Below are 14,193 nucleotides of genomic sequence, written 5' to 3'. Positions count from 1 at the left end.
TCAAGCATTCCAGCTCATCCTTGACTACATAGCTAGACCAACGGGGTTACATCAGACCCTGCCTCAAAACCAAATTAAAGTGGGGGTGGGAGGCACTCGAGATCCTTACCCCACTCTTTGTATTAAGCTTGCGGTCTTCCCAGGGTGGTCAGCGCCTTGCTATGCCCCTGCCCATTGTTCCTGGGGCTTGCAGGCTAGAGGGGTGGTGGAGGTCAGTGTGACTGGAGTGAAGTGTGCAAAGAGGTGATCAGGAATCAGGGGCCACAACAGAGTCTCCCTTTGATGTCCATGGGGGCCATAGTGCTATGGGAGGCCACTGAAGAGTTTATTGTGATGCCGTGACAGGGGAGGAACATAGTGGGCACAGGTAGGCACCATTGCAGACCAAGAGTGGCAGCTACATAATAACGTCCCCACCAGGTTAGTGGGCCCATCGTCCCCTGGGTGTAGATAGGCCTATGAGGGCCTGGGCAGGGCAGAGCCTCAGTAACAATGTGGAGCCTTCTTCATCCCTCTCACCCTACCCCCAGTGCTGCGGTGCCTTGGCATCCCTACCAGAGTGGTGACCAACTACAACTCCGCCCACGACCAGAACAGCAACCTGCTCATCGAGTACTTCCGAAACGAGTACGGGGAGCTGGAGAGCAACAAGAGCGAGATGATCTGGTGAGGGGCCGGATGGGATGCTGGGAGGGACAGGAAACCGGAAGTCATGGTTGAATTGGGCCTTGACTGCTGAGCGGGAACAGGCAGAGGAACTGGCCTGGAGAAAGCTGGGTGGAGGCAGAGAGGTGGGAAGCCCGCCACAAACAGCCCTAGAGGGGATGGTAGGAGGAACCGGGACGAAGTGGGAGTCTGGAATATGAGCTGGGGTGCTGGCTGGCTTTTGGAACTACTCTCAATTTCAGAGTCAGAAAGGACTGAGCCAACCCCATAGGCCAGGGCTGGAGCAGGGAGCTGGGGTTGGGAGGGTTCAGGTGGGTAGAGAGGGGCCCTGGACAAGGCAGGGACTGAGGGCAGGAAAGTAGCTAGGACCAAGCAATTGAGAGGTTAGTCATCGAGACCTGGAGCTGCAGAAAGGGCTCAGAGATGGTGGAAAAATCAGAGGACAGGATGAGTCCCCACTAAGGAAGCTGCTACTGAGACTGCTCCAAGGGAGGCCAGAGAGGTGGATTTCCTAGTCTCCTATGGTGAGTGGGATTTGTGGAAGATGACAGAAACAATTGTCTGTGTTTTGCCTCTGTCCCATACTAGGAATTTCCACTGCTGGGTGGAGTCCTGGATGACCAGGCCAGACCTACAGCCAGGCTATGAGGGGTGGCAGGCCATTGACCCCACACCGCAGGAGAAGAGCGAAGGTGGGTGGGGACTGCACTCCCTAGGGGTCCAGAAGCTGCAGCAGGGTGGGGCCGAGATGCCAAGCTGAGGCCAGCAATGGAGTGGCTGTCCTTGGTCTGTGTGTTCGTAGTGTACTCCTTTAGGGAAGGTGTGAACAAGCCCAAAGAAAAAGAATCTCTTCACCTTCTCCCAAAATAGCATTGTCACCTACCCACTGCTTCCAGCAATTCCAAATGTGATGCTTGTATGTGTCAGACAGACAGACAGACAGACAGACAGTGTCGAGGCAAGGTCTGAGAAAGCACTTGGACATTCTCTCAAAAAAATAAAAAGTGCACAGATAGGGATACAAGGAGCATTGGAGTTATAGAAAGTTCTAGGAAAAAAAAAGCCTTTATGGCATAATAACACTTGTTCCTTTGTGGAGCAAGTTCTAGTGTTGGGGACAGTCTATGTGACAGCCCTTCCTATCTGGGACAGCTACAGAGATGAAAACGTCTCTGGTTCTTACTGGTGGCAACTGTAAGTGCTCCTATGCCTTGTCACCTTGTCATCAGAGGACAAGCTGTTAGAACACTGTAAGTTAAAGATGTCATCTACATTCTTCTAAAGTCACCAGTCCTTTTATTGGAAGCTGGGCAGGGTTGGTGATGAGTGTTACCGTTAGGCGGCCTCTTTGTAGACTTGTCCATATCCCAGGGTGACATTCCTGTGACTTCAGTTTCCATGTCCCATCTCACGACGTACCAGAATATCTCCGCCCATCTCCAGCCCCCGACACTGTAGGTGTGGACAGGGTCGGGCGGTTTTACCTTTGCAAACCCAGATCGCACACTCAGAACTGGCTGAGGCCAGGCTGTGGCAGGCACTGGTTTCTGCTCAACACTGAGCTTGGACTTGAATGCCAATATCTGGTTCTGGAGTCTGCCCCCCAAATCCTCATTCTGCGTGCCTTCTTCAGGAATGGCTTCTCTGGTTAAAGAGTGATCTGGTCTGAGAGCTTTATGCATGTGGTCCAATCCTGGAGGGGTCTGGTATCACCTGCTGTGTAGCTCCACTCCTCTCTCCCTTTCACCCCGAACAGGAACATACTGTTGTGGCCCAGTCTCAGTGCGGGCCATCAAGGAGGGTGACCTGAGCACCAAGTATGATGCGTCCTTCGTGTTTGCCGAGGTCAACGCTGATGTGGTGGACTGGATCCGGCAGTCAGATGGGTCTGTGCTCAAATCCATCAACAATTCCCTGGTCGTGGGGCAGAAGATCAGCACTAAGAGCGTGGGCCGTGATGACCGGGAGGACATCACCTATACCTACAAGTACCCAGAGGGTAGGTGTCTGCGCCCTCAGAGCAGATGAGCACCCGGCTTTACCAGCCCGACAGGCTTGCTTGTCTGTGTATCACAATTGACAACCTATGTGTGTCAGAGACCCATGGGCTATGTTGCAGGTTAAGAGAGTCCTCAAAAGCAGGTGCAGACATTGGGGTGACTTATTTAGACTATTGTTCAACAAAAAAGATTCTTTCTGAGCTGGACACCAGGGTACATGCCTGTAATCTCACCTACTTGGAGAGCTAAGACATGGAGAATCATGTGTTCAAGACTAACACAGTGAGGTCCTTAATATCTGTCTGTCTGTCTGTCTATCTAATTTTATATCTATCTATATCATATATCTATCTCTATTTATACATGTTATTTGATTTCTATATATATATCATATATCTATATATATCTAGAGAGAGAGAGAGGAGAGAGAGAGAGAGAGAGAGAGAGAGAGAGAGAGAGAGAGAGAGAGATGTATGTATGTGTGCGTCCATTTGGACATGTGTGTACATTTAGAGGCCAGAGGTGATGTTAGTCTCTTACTCTATTGCTGTCTGGTCTTTAAAAAGACTTATTTCATTTTTTTATTCGTGTGCATGTGTGTGTGTGCCCAAGGAGTCCAGAAGAGAGTGCTAGAGCTCCTGAAACTGAGTTATAGACAGTTATGGGTTGACTGATGTGGGTGCTGGGAACTGAACTAAGTCCCCTGGAAGAACAGGAAGTCCTCTTAACCTCTAAACATCTCCCCTCTTCCCCACCTTATTCTTTGAGTCAGAGGCTCTCTCACTGAGCCGAGAGCTCACCAGTGGGCTAAACCGGCCGGCTAGCTCTGTTACAGACATACACTATCATACCTGGCTTTTACATGGGTGCTCCAGATCTGAAGTTGGGTCCTTGTACTTGCAAACTAGGCACTGATGGAGCCATGCCCCTGTCCTTGTCACCCTGCTTTGTAAGTCTTGCTTTTTTCATTGATTTGATTCTCAGTCAATCTGGAGAGCACATGGTCACTGTAGGAGAGCACATGGCCACTGTATAGGAGAGATGTGCATCTCGAGAGGAATGGTGATAATGTCCATGTTGTATGTCACATTACTAATGGGGAGTGTCGGGCAGGACCTGTAACTACACACAGACCTTTGTTACAGTGTGTGTATGCTAGAGAGACCATGGGGAGCATCCTGGAAACCGGATAGTAACAGGTTCAGTCTCACCCAGAGGCCATACTCTTTCTCTCACAACGGTGGATCAGTAAAGAAAAAGACTGCGAGACTGACTGGGCACATCCACCAGCCCACTCAGTATGAAGTTTCTCAAGTCTCACTGTGTGGCAGTCTCCATTACTCTTACGGAGGTGACCAAGAGATTGCAGTCCTTGCCCTGACCTGGTCCCCAACAACTCTGAGGCTGCCTGGGAGCTAGAACTGTCTGGACACGCTCTAGCAGAGCTGAAGGGATGTCCCAGCAAATAAGAGTGCTCGCTGCTCTTTTTTTTTTTTTTTTTTTTGGTTCTTTTTTTCGGAGCTGGGGACCGAACCCAGGGCCTTGCGCTTCCTAGGTAAGCGCTCTACCACTGAGCTAAATCCCCAGCCCCTAATGCTCGCTGCTCTTACAGAGAACCGTGGTTTGGTTCCTGGCACCCACTGTGGCTCACGAACCACTGGTAACTCCAGTTTCATGGAATCTGACTCCCTCTTCTGGCCTTTGTGGGCACAGGGCACACACCCAGGGCACATACATAAGTGCAGGTAACACACACATAAAATAAATAGATCTTTTAAAAACCAGATATAAACTTAATAACACTTGGAGAAAAAGGAGAAGGTACACAGGAGAGTGGTAGATGGAACGCAGAAAGAAAAGACTGTTTCCACGGAAAACCTCAACATTAGGCAGCCGAGGGAAGTCAGGCAGAGTTGTCCCTGTGCAAACAAATTATCATGTCCCTGCTTCATATGCACCAGCTGTTCAGGTCTGAGTGTGTCACAGAGATAAATAAAATGGAACCTTGAGCTTCTGGGGTTGGAGGTAAACACATAAAGAGAAAACCACCGAGGTGGGACAGGTAGGAAAGGTTTTCTTGGAGCAAGGGTCATTTAAGGCTGGATCTTGAGGGTTCTACAGGAGTTCATCTGTGGGGAGTAGCATGCACCTTTCTCGTCCTAGCACAGAGGTGTGGAGAGGGGTTCCCTTGGGGCTGCTCTGTGTCACCAGGACTCTGAAAAGCCAGCTTGCTCCGTCCAGACCCTCGCCCGTTGATCCTTGTTGAAGGCATGATCGGAGTTCTCATCTCTGTTGTCTCTCAGGGTCCCCAGAGGAGAGGGAAGTCTTCACCAGAGCCAACCACCTGAACAAACTGGCAGAGAAAGAGGAGACAGGGGTGGCCATGCGGATCCGAGTGGGGGATGGTATGAGCTTGGGCAATGACTTTGACGTGTTTGCCCACATCGGCAACGACACCTCGGAGAGCCGTGAGTGCCGCCTCCTGCTCTGTGCCCGCACTGTCAGCTACAACGGCGTGCTGGGGCCCGAGTGTGGCACTGAGGACATCAACCTGACCCTGGATCCCTACTCTGGTAAGGCTCTGCCTGTGCGTGCCTGGAACATCCAGGGTTTCCGGGTGTATCTCACCTTCCAGACTCTTGCCTGGCATCACCAGGGCCAAATGTTCTTTCTTAGTATCATGGTATTTAAGAGTGTGTGTGTGTGTGTGTGTGTGTGTGTGTGTGTGTGTGTGTGTGTGTGTGTGAAGGCAACTGTAAGTGTTATCCTTCAGGTACAATGCACCATTATCATCATCATCATCATCATCATCATCATCATCATCATCATTATTTTGCATATGACTGGGTCTCTCACTGGGCTGGAATTCTTCAGACAGCCTGGACAGCTAGTCCCAGGGACCTGCCTGCCCCACCTCCCAGCGCCACCATTACAAAGCCTGTTCTTTTTGTGTTCTGTGGAATTGGCATTTTTGGGTTTATAAGGCTGGCCCTTTACTGGCTGAACTGTCTCCAGCCTCCCAGCATGCTTAATTCTTAAAGCTATGAGAGAACTGGGAGCTGGCATAATAGACCGCACCTGTCATGCCAGCTCTCGGGAAGGGGAGGGGGACCCCTGAGCCATGAAGACTGAGAGTTGGAGGACAGCTTAGGCGATATAGTGAGACCCTGTCTCAAAAGAAAAAAAAAAGGTGTGTGTTGGAGGTGAGGTGTAGATTCCATCACTGCAACCCATTTTCCAGATTTGGAGACAGAGGTGCAGAGTAATCAAGTCACTCTCCCGTCAGAGTTGTGCAGCTAGTGAGGGGATGGGTTTGAGCCTGTCTTGTTTCATGGCATTTTCCCATGAGTCCGCTGGCTCTCTGTCACCTCCAATTCTCTCCTCAGTGTTCTCCTATAGTTGTTCTTGTCCCTGAGGCCACACGTTGGGATAGCACAGAGCTGGGACACAGTCCAGCCCCATAGGCCATCCATGTCTCCCTTTTGGGGAAGGCAAAGGGACTGGGACCTGGTAGGAGTACCACTCATCCTGGCCTCTGGGTGAAGCCACCCCACCACCTCCGAGACCCTGTCCCCTGGGCTCAGGAGGGTGAGCTTCGGCCAGTGTGGACTGTGTGTGCTTCTGTACTGTCAACACTCAGTACTGGAGAGCCAGTGAGACCTTCCTGGACGAGGAGGAGGCCTAAGCCATTGCTCTCCCTACTCCCACTCCCAGGACCTCCACACAGCTCTGGCATAGCCCAGATTTTCTGAGTAGACAGACCTGTGTCTAGGACTTCTTGACTCTTCTCTCACGGGCCTGGCAAATTCTCTTAGCCCCAGACCCTGGGTCCCAGCACTGACACTGTTGTAAGATGCATTCTGAAACCAGTTAGACTCACGTGGCTTTTGCCTCCACAGCCTTCACAGGGCAATGTCACAGACTAGCAAGGTGACCATACCCATCCTATGAGGCAGCAACCTGCTCACCGGATGGACAGCGCTGAGGACTCAGGGCAGATGTGGAATCACTGTGCCTGGGGCTGTCTGCATCCGTGTGAGATCCAGGGAGACGAAGGCTGGGCCTTTCTTCACCACTGTGGTGGGTGACAGGTGGCAGTGTCAGCTCAGGGTATCTCCACCACGTGATGGAAGGATCCAACTGATCCCCTGTGTGTGAGTCCTAAGAATAAGAGGCAGGGGTTCTCACCATGGGTACATGGGGTAGCCCGAGCATCTGTATCCCAGTTGCCTGCTGCTGTTGCCCTGGAAACACAGCTGTAGTTTCCCACGCAGGCCACAGACCCTAATTTGCACAAAGGCCAGTCCCGCCCGCTGATACCACTCGCTCATGAGCTGTCCTGAGGAAAGCAGTGTACTTTGAGATAAACGTGGGACAAGCCCTAGATACCAGGTGCCTTACTGCCAGCCGTGGAGTCACCCTTGCCTCACGGATACCATCAGAGCACCTGCATCAGGCTGCAGGAGCTCCAGCCAGGCCCACAGTTCAATCAACAGGGCCCTGCCTGCCAGAAATCCACGAGGGACAGCATAGGGAGCAGGAAGTAAAGGCCAGGGGCTCTGTGTGCTGGGCTCTGACTGGAAAGCACAGTTAGTCCAACATGGCCTCCTGGGGCTTCCAAAGCCAAGGTCAACCTGAGACTGATAGAATTACTGTGCTTATGCTCTTTGATGATATGATCTGGGGACTTCCATGTACTAATGGACAGGAAGCCAGGCCCAGGACAGCTGAATGGAGTCCAGATGCTCTCCCCACTCCTCCTCCCGCTCTCTTTCTCTCTCTCCTCCCTCAGTCACCAGGAGATCAGGAAGGCAGTCAGTGTTGTTCAGTGACCATCCCCAGGGGCCCTTCTAGAACAGGTCATAATGTCCAAGGGAATGGAGACTGACCACATTCAGTTTCTCCTACCAGCCAGCATCTGGCCCAACGCCAAGGCCTGGTGACTGATCTGTGAACGTCCAGCAGCTCTCCAGGGCCTGGCCTGGCCTGGCCAAGCCAGCAGTCATGGCCACACCCTCCTCGTGTCCAGGGTTTCCTCTTTCTATTTTGCCCCCAGGGTGTCACTGGCCATTTCAGCCTTTAGTCCTCATGGACACATCATCGGGCAGAGGCAGGTCCCCCTGGTGTTGACACAGCTGGAAGGCCACCCACTGCCCAGCTTTCTAAAGGCTGTGGCACGGGCTGCTGGAGTCAACGACAGGCAGGCCACTATCCCCCAGTTTTGTCAGTCCTCCAGCTAACCTGGGCAGCAGTCCCCAGGTGCAGGGGCAGAGAGGTACTAATTTGCCTTTGGCACCCCAGTCCTTGTGAGTCACCTCATTATCAATTAGCTTATATCTATATCTATCTATATCTATTTATATCTGTATCTATGTCTATATCTATATCTATGTTTATTGTGGTGTTGGTTTGTTACAAATAATGATGAAAATCTTCTCTTAGAAAAAGATGGTGGTGGTGGTGGTGGTGGTGGTGGTGATGGTGGTGGTGATGTTAAAAACATCAAGCAGGTTGTAGAAAGATACCATGTAAATACGAGGACCCTACTGCTCTGTGATAGCCATTCCACTCCGGGTATATAAATGCTGTTCTAGCAAGGGAAGGGGATGCCTCCATTGTCAGAGTGCTGGCTGCTCTCTGCAGGGCCACGATGCTGCAAAGTTGGCTCTGTGCAATGAGCTTGGGGGAACAACCCTGCAGAGCTCCTGTTTCCCAGGGAATCCAGGAGCTCAGGGTCTCAGTGGATGAGCAGATAGGGCTGGGAGGTGCAAGCCAGTAGATCCCAGATCTGAGCTCCTTTTTCCAAACCGTCCTGCTGCCCACAAACCCCTGCTGCCCTTAGGCCTCCGTCTTCTTCTCAGAAAAAAATTAAAATGTGATACAGCCCACGTTTCAGATGGGTCAAGGCTGTGTGGCCCAGTGGTGAGTGAGCTGCTGATGTGACTCAGATGCCTGGGTGGTATGTCCAGCTGTGGGCATAATGCACGGCAACACCATTGCCCAAGCCTCAGCCTTCTTGTCTGTAAAAGTAAAGCCACTCTTGGGTTGTCGAGCGGGTGAAATGGAAGGCCTTGGGAGAGGCGTGCTGTCTGCCAGTCAGCTGCCCTCCTTCTCCAGAAGACTGGTGCCTCCCTGGCCCACTCAGGAAACTCTCCCCAGTCTCCTAAGCATTCATATTGCCCAGTGTACTACTAGTAGGCTCTAGTAGGTGGCAACCTGCCAGGTCACCAAGAAGGAAGTGAGGCAAACTGGGAATACAACGACTCTGCGAGAGCGCCCGCTTGGCATGGCGAGGCTCTGGGTTCTATCCAGCTGTGGTGGTCTGAAATCTCAGCAGTTGGTCAGATCCAGCCCTCACAGCTCAAACGGCACAGGCCACCCGTCACACCTCCCTCCCTCCCCTTCATAACAGAGAACAGCATCCCCCTTCGCATCCTCTACGAGAAGTACAGCGGTTGCCTGACCGAGTCAAACCTCATCAAGGTGCGGGGTCTCCTCGTCGAGCCAGCTGCTAACAGCTACCTGCTGGCTGAGAGAGATCTCTACCTGGAGAATCCTGAAATCAAGATCCGGGTAAGGAGCAGATGGGGCCTCAGGACAGAGCTCCCACCTACACACACCTGCTTCTCTCTCTGCAACCTTTCTGTGCCTTGTGGTCCTTATGGAAGGAAGGCATCATAAAGATAAGAGAATGCAGGACTTGAAGCTCCTATGAAGGGTGACTAGAGCCTGGGGTGGAGAGTGTGGTGTCTGGGTCTGGGACTTAGGTAACTTTAAAGGGCCAGTACCCACCTTGGTGTTGCTGCTGCAGTCAAAGGGTAGCAATCGTCATGGCTCAGGCTTGTGATTGGGTGGCGCTGAAGATGCTAATTCAGCCTCTGGTCCCCAGTTCACTGCTCTGTGGGACCAGGTCAGTGCTGGCACTTTGGGGATACTGTGAGAATCCAAGTATGGCCACAGGGAGCGGCTACGGCCTCATACTGCATGTTTGGAGGCTTGGTGAAAGCCAACTGTACCATCATCACCATCTTCCTCCCAGCCCTCTTCTGAGGTGCCCCTACACCCCAGCAGCAGTTGCTGTAAAGCACCTCACAGTCATGGGCCAGAGTCGGCCAAGGGCTTGCAGACCTCAGCTTATCTGTCCTGAAGAACTGACAGCTTTCTCTTCTCAGCAAACCAGGGTTCAGAAAGGCTCAGCTTCTCCCAGTAGTGCACAGCTCAGATCAGTCAGGTTAGTTCCAGTCCTGACTTACCAGCTTCAGACCCTGGGACACATGAGACCCTTCATACCCACCCCCCAGGGTCATATGGAGCCTCTGTAAAGTTCCATGAAAGGGCCTGAAGCGCATCCATCATTTGTGGTTTGCAGATGGGAAATGGAGGCACCAAGATGTGCCCTAGAGTTGGGCGTAACTTCTTTTAGCAAACATTGGGAGAAACTCTGTGGGTATCCAGCCTGGCTCTCTGCCCTAACCTTCACCTGCACCCTTTCAGATCCTGGGGGAGCCCAAGCAGAACCGCAAACTGGTGGCTGAGGTGTCCCTGAAGAACCCACTTTCTGATTCCCTGTATGACTGTGTCTTCACTGTGGAGGGGGCTGGCCTGACCAAGGAACAGAAGTCTGTGGAGGTGTACGTACTGGGTCTTGGGGAGGAGGAGGCTGGAGCCAGGAGCAAGGCTGTTGAACCCAGCCCAGCCTGTAGCCCAATCTGCTCATCTCCTGCTCACCTGCATCCCACCTACCCTAAACCCCAAGCCAGAGTGCCCACAAGGTGACCTTTCAACTCTCACAACATGCTAACTGCAGGTCAATCCCCCACCAGCACACACCTGACCTGGGACGCACCAGTCACCGTGTGCTGTCTCCAAACAGTCTGGATGCCCACATGTGTCTCTGTGTACATGCACGTCCAGGCACGGGGCATCTGTAGCCATTTGCATCTACACACGCTGCTTTTCTTTCCAGTGCCATGTAATTCATACAACCAGAACAAATTGAGAGCATGTACAATCCACACAATCTACACAATGCATTGTCTCTCCTGTAGCCACAGGGCATGTGCATGGCTGCCAGTACACATGGGCAGATCTACTCACCACATATGCTTGCCCTGCCCCCACCAGCAACGTGCTTGCTCACACCTATATATGCTCGTATACATATAAACATATATACATACTGTCTCATATACACTCAAACTTGTGTACATGCTCAAATGCACACATGTGTATATGCATGCATGTGTGCATACTCATACACACACACACACACACACACACACACACACACACACACACACACACACTAGGAGGCCTAACCCTGCAGAAGCCATGAGTTGGAACCATTATCAACACTGGCCTTAGTCTTCCTTCGGCAATGTCCTGGCCTAAGTCCTAGTGTGTCTTCGCTGGTGTTCCATGTGTAACATAGCAGCCAGGCCTGTCTCCTAACTTACCCTCTTTCCTTCTGCAGCTCAGACCCTGTGCCAGCAGGAGATGCGGTCAAGGTGCGGGTTGACCTGTTCCCGACTGATATTGGCCTCCACAAGTTGGTGGTGAACTTCCAGTGTGACAAGCTGAAGTCGGTCAAGGGTTACCGGAATATCATCATCGGCCCGGCCTAAGGGACCCCCTTCACCCAGACTCAGCCCATCACCTGCCAGCCCTCAACTCAACCTGGTTTTATCCCCAGATAATGAGCGACGACTGCACCCCATTCGGGCTGACATGACTGCCTCGGGGCTTTTCAGAAGACAATGTACTTCTGGCCCATCCTGTTCCTCTGGATCTATTTCCCCATCTGTCCCCTTAGCTGTGAGGAATGTTCTGTGCTGATACAGCCAGTACCCTGGCGAGAGTAAGAGGAGAGCCATTATTACCAGCACTCTGTATCTGTGTATTGTTTGAACTGTCTCTAGAGCCTCAGAGTGAGTGCAAACGGATGGTGAGCCCGTTGGCTCAACGAAGGAACTCAGCTGCCTCTCCAACAGTTTCCCACCCGCCTCCCCTCTGAAGGGGAACTGTATGTGCTAGGCACCTTGAGTTCTAACAGGGACAGCAACCTGTTGGATGTCCATGAGAAACTTCAGGGTGGGAACTGAGGCTGCCCGTGCTGTACTGTGTCAGTAGGACAGGCCAGCCATCACTTGCAGGGCCAGTGGGTGAGCTTAGAAACACCACCTGTGTCATCTGGCTTGGAATTTAGCACTCTATCTGTGACACCAGCTTTGACCCGAGGGTGTCAGAGAGGCCATCTCTTCCGGCCTTCTCCGGAAGGACACGGTTAGGGTGAGGAGGTGAGGGAGGAGCGGGGAGGCTTGAGAGCTGGGAGTCAGAGCCTGGGTTTAAGCCCCAAGGAGGGCTACACTCTATCCTCCTCTTCTGGGCTTGATCCTCCTATATCAGAGCAGAGATTGACAAGCCCTCCTCCAGGGTTTCCTGGTCCCATACTTCTAAAGCCTTCCATCCAAGGCTAGGGCACTTCTGGGGTGTCCTGCTTCTCACCTGTGCCTGGGCTCCTCAGATACAGTTCCAGGACAACCCACAAGCTACTCACATAGTGCCTAGACTAGATTTCACAGAAGGAGCCTTAAATGTCCATGCTGGTCCCTACCCACCAGGGCCACCCCTCCATGCCCCTCCTCCTTGGTAAGCACACCTAGACACAGCATTTGTCTCTAGAAAAGCACAGAAGCCTATGGGTCATCATCCGAGTTAGCCTACTCCTACCCCTCTGTGGCTGGGCCCTCAAGCTGGAAGGCTGCAGTGTGGAGGGGTTTCTAGGGGGTGAGGTCAGAGACTCTGGGATCCCCTGAAATCCCAGAGAAGAACTTGGGAAGAATCACACTGCTGCATTTAACACGTTCCGCTTTATGCAGAGAATCGCACCGTGAGTCTTGTATCTGCCCTGTCCCCACACGGTTCCATTTCTTTTGATCTGTGCAAGCTTCAGGCAGTAGGCATGCTTTCGAAGCACATGTGAACACCGAAATAAAGGTCTATTTTTCACACTCAAACAAGGTCTGCCTTGTCCTCTGGGAGCTTCTGAGGGGGTTGGGTAGCACTCACACCTGTGGCCACCCCCTGCCTTCTCACCCAAGCTTTAACAACCCCCCTCCCACTTTCCTGGTTCTCAAGGCTCTACCCACAAACCTCTCCCACTTGCTGAGCCAGGAATTTCCTGTGTCCCCTAGTGTGTGTGCCTCTTATGTTTTGCTGTTCTCTGTGCCTAAAATACCCTTCTGTGTCTTTCAAAAGTCACCTTTTGTTACTTTGGGGTAACAAATCATGGTGTGGTGGTGCCCAACTATAATCCCAGTTCTACGGATGAAATTCCAGTTCATTGGCTAAACAGTTTAGACTACTTGGTAAGCTCTAGGCCAGTTAGAGACTCTGTCTCCAAAACCAAGATGGACAGTATTTGAGAAATGACACTGGAGAGTTGGCATTTGGTGCGTATACACACACACACACACACACACGCACACACACACGCACACACGCACACAACGCACACACACACGCACACACACACGCACACGCACACACACATGCACACACACACGCACACACACACGCACACGCACACACACATGCACACACACACACGCACACACACACGCACACACACACACGCACACACACATGCACACACACATGCACACACACGCACACACACACGCACACACGCACACAACGCACACACACACGCACACACACACACGCACACACGCACACACACACGCACACACACACACGCACACACGCACACATACACACACATACACACACACGCACACACACACGCGTGCACACACATGCACACACACGCACACACATGCACACACATGCACACACACACATGCACACACACATGCACTTCTACACACACATGCACATACATACAAATGTAAAATAACTCCCAATGTCACCTTTCTGGGGTATCAAGTTCACATTCCCTGGACACCTTGGGTGACTTGGGCACTGGGTCAGTAAGCAATGTGCTCAAAGACAGAACCAGGGCCAGAAAGATGGCTCGGCAGCTAACGGTATCCACCACTAAGGCTGATGACTGAACGCAAGTGGTGGAAGGAGAGAGCCAACTCTTGAAAGTTGTCTTCTGATCTGCACATGCACATACATACACACACAATAGATGATAGATAAATAAATGATGGATAGATGATAGATAGATGATAGATAAATAAATGGTGGATAGATGATAGATTGATAATTGATAGATGATAAAAAGATAGATGGATGATAGATAAATGTAACACCTGTCGTCTTTTATTATTACTTTTAGTTGTTTATTACTTGGTAATTTCTTTTCTTTTTTTCGGAGCTGGGGACCGAACCCAGGGCCTTGCACTTGCTAGGCAAGCGCTCTACCACTGAGCTAAATCCCCAACCCCGGTAATTTCTTATCACTATTACTATCAGTTGCTGAAAGAACCTGCAGAGGCCAGCTGCCTGGCAAAGGACTCTGGGAAACTTCCCTGGAATACAGAGTTGGTCAGCAAGAGAA

The 14,193-nt window shown here is 51.7% G+C and overlaps 1 protein-coding gene across 2 annotated transcripts in view; it reads left to right on the top strand.

The window, feature by feature from the left end:
* The window catches only part of Tgm2 (transglutaminase 2), a 29,234-nt gene extending 16,552 nt beyond the window's left edge, over positions 1-12,682 (top strand). The window contains exons 7-13 of one of the 2 annotated variants that reach the window (NM_019386.3): positions 531-666; positions 1,255-1,358; positions 2,423-2,665; positions 4,970-5,239; positions 9,079-9,239; positions 10,161-10,297; positions 11,140-12,682. In NM_019386.3, coding sequence (NP_062259.3) covers positions 531-666; positions 1,255-1,358; positions 2,423-2,665; positions 4,970-5,239; positions 9,079-9,239; positions 10,161-10,297; positions 11,140-11,290 — 1,202 coding nt within the window. In that variant the 3' untranslated portion in view covers positions 11,291-12,682. Of the gene's footprint in view, positions 1-530; positions 667-710; positions 792-1,254; positions 1,359-2,422; positions 2,666-4,969; positions 5,240-9,078; positions 9,240-10,160; positions 10,298-11,139 lie in introns of those variants that run through there. The other variant, XM_039105740.1, reaches the window with a different exon arrangement.
* The last annotated feature ends 1,511 nt before the right edge of the window (positions 12,683-14,193 follow it).

This window comes from Rattus norvegicus, chromosome 3, assembly GCF_036323735.1.
Source record: "Rattus norvegicus strain BN/NHsdMcwi chromosome 3, GRCr8, whole genome shotgun sequence".
Lineage (NCBI taxonomy): Eukaryota > Metazoa > Chordata > Mammalia > Rodentia > Muridae > Rattus > Rattus norvegicus.
Note: the sequence above shows the minus strand (reverse complement) of the source record. Positions and strands in the feature narration are given on the sequence as shown.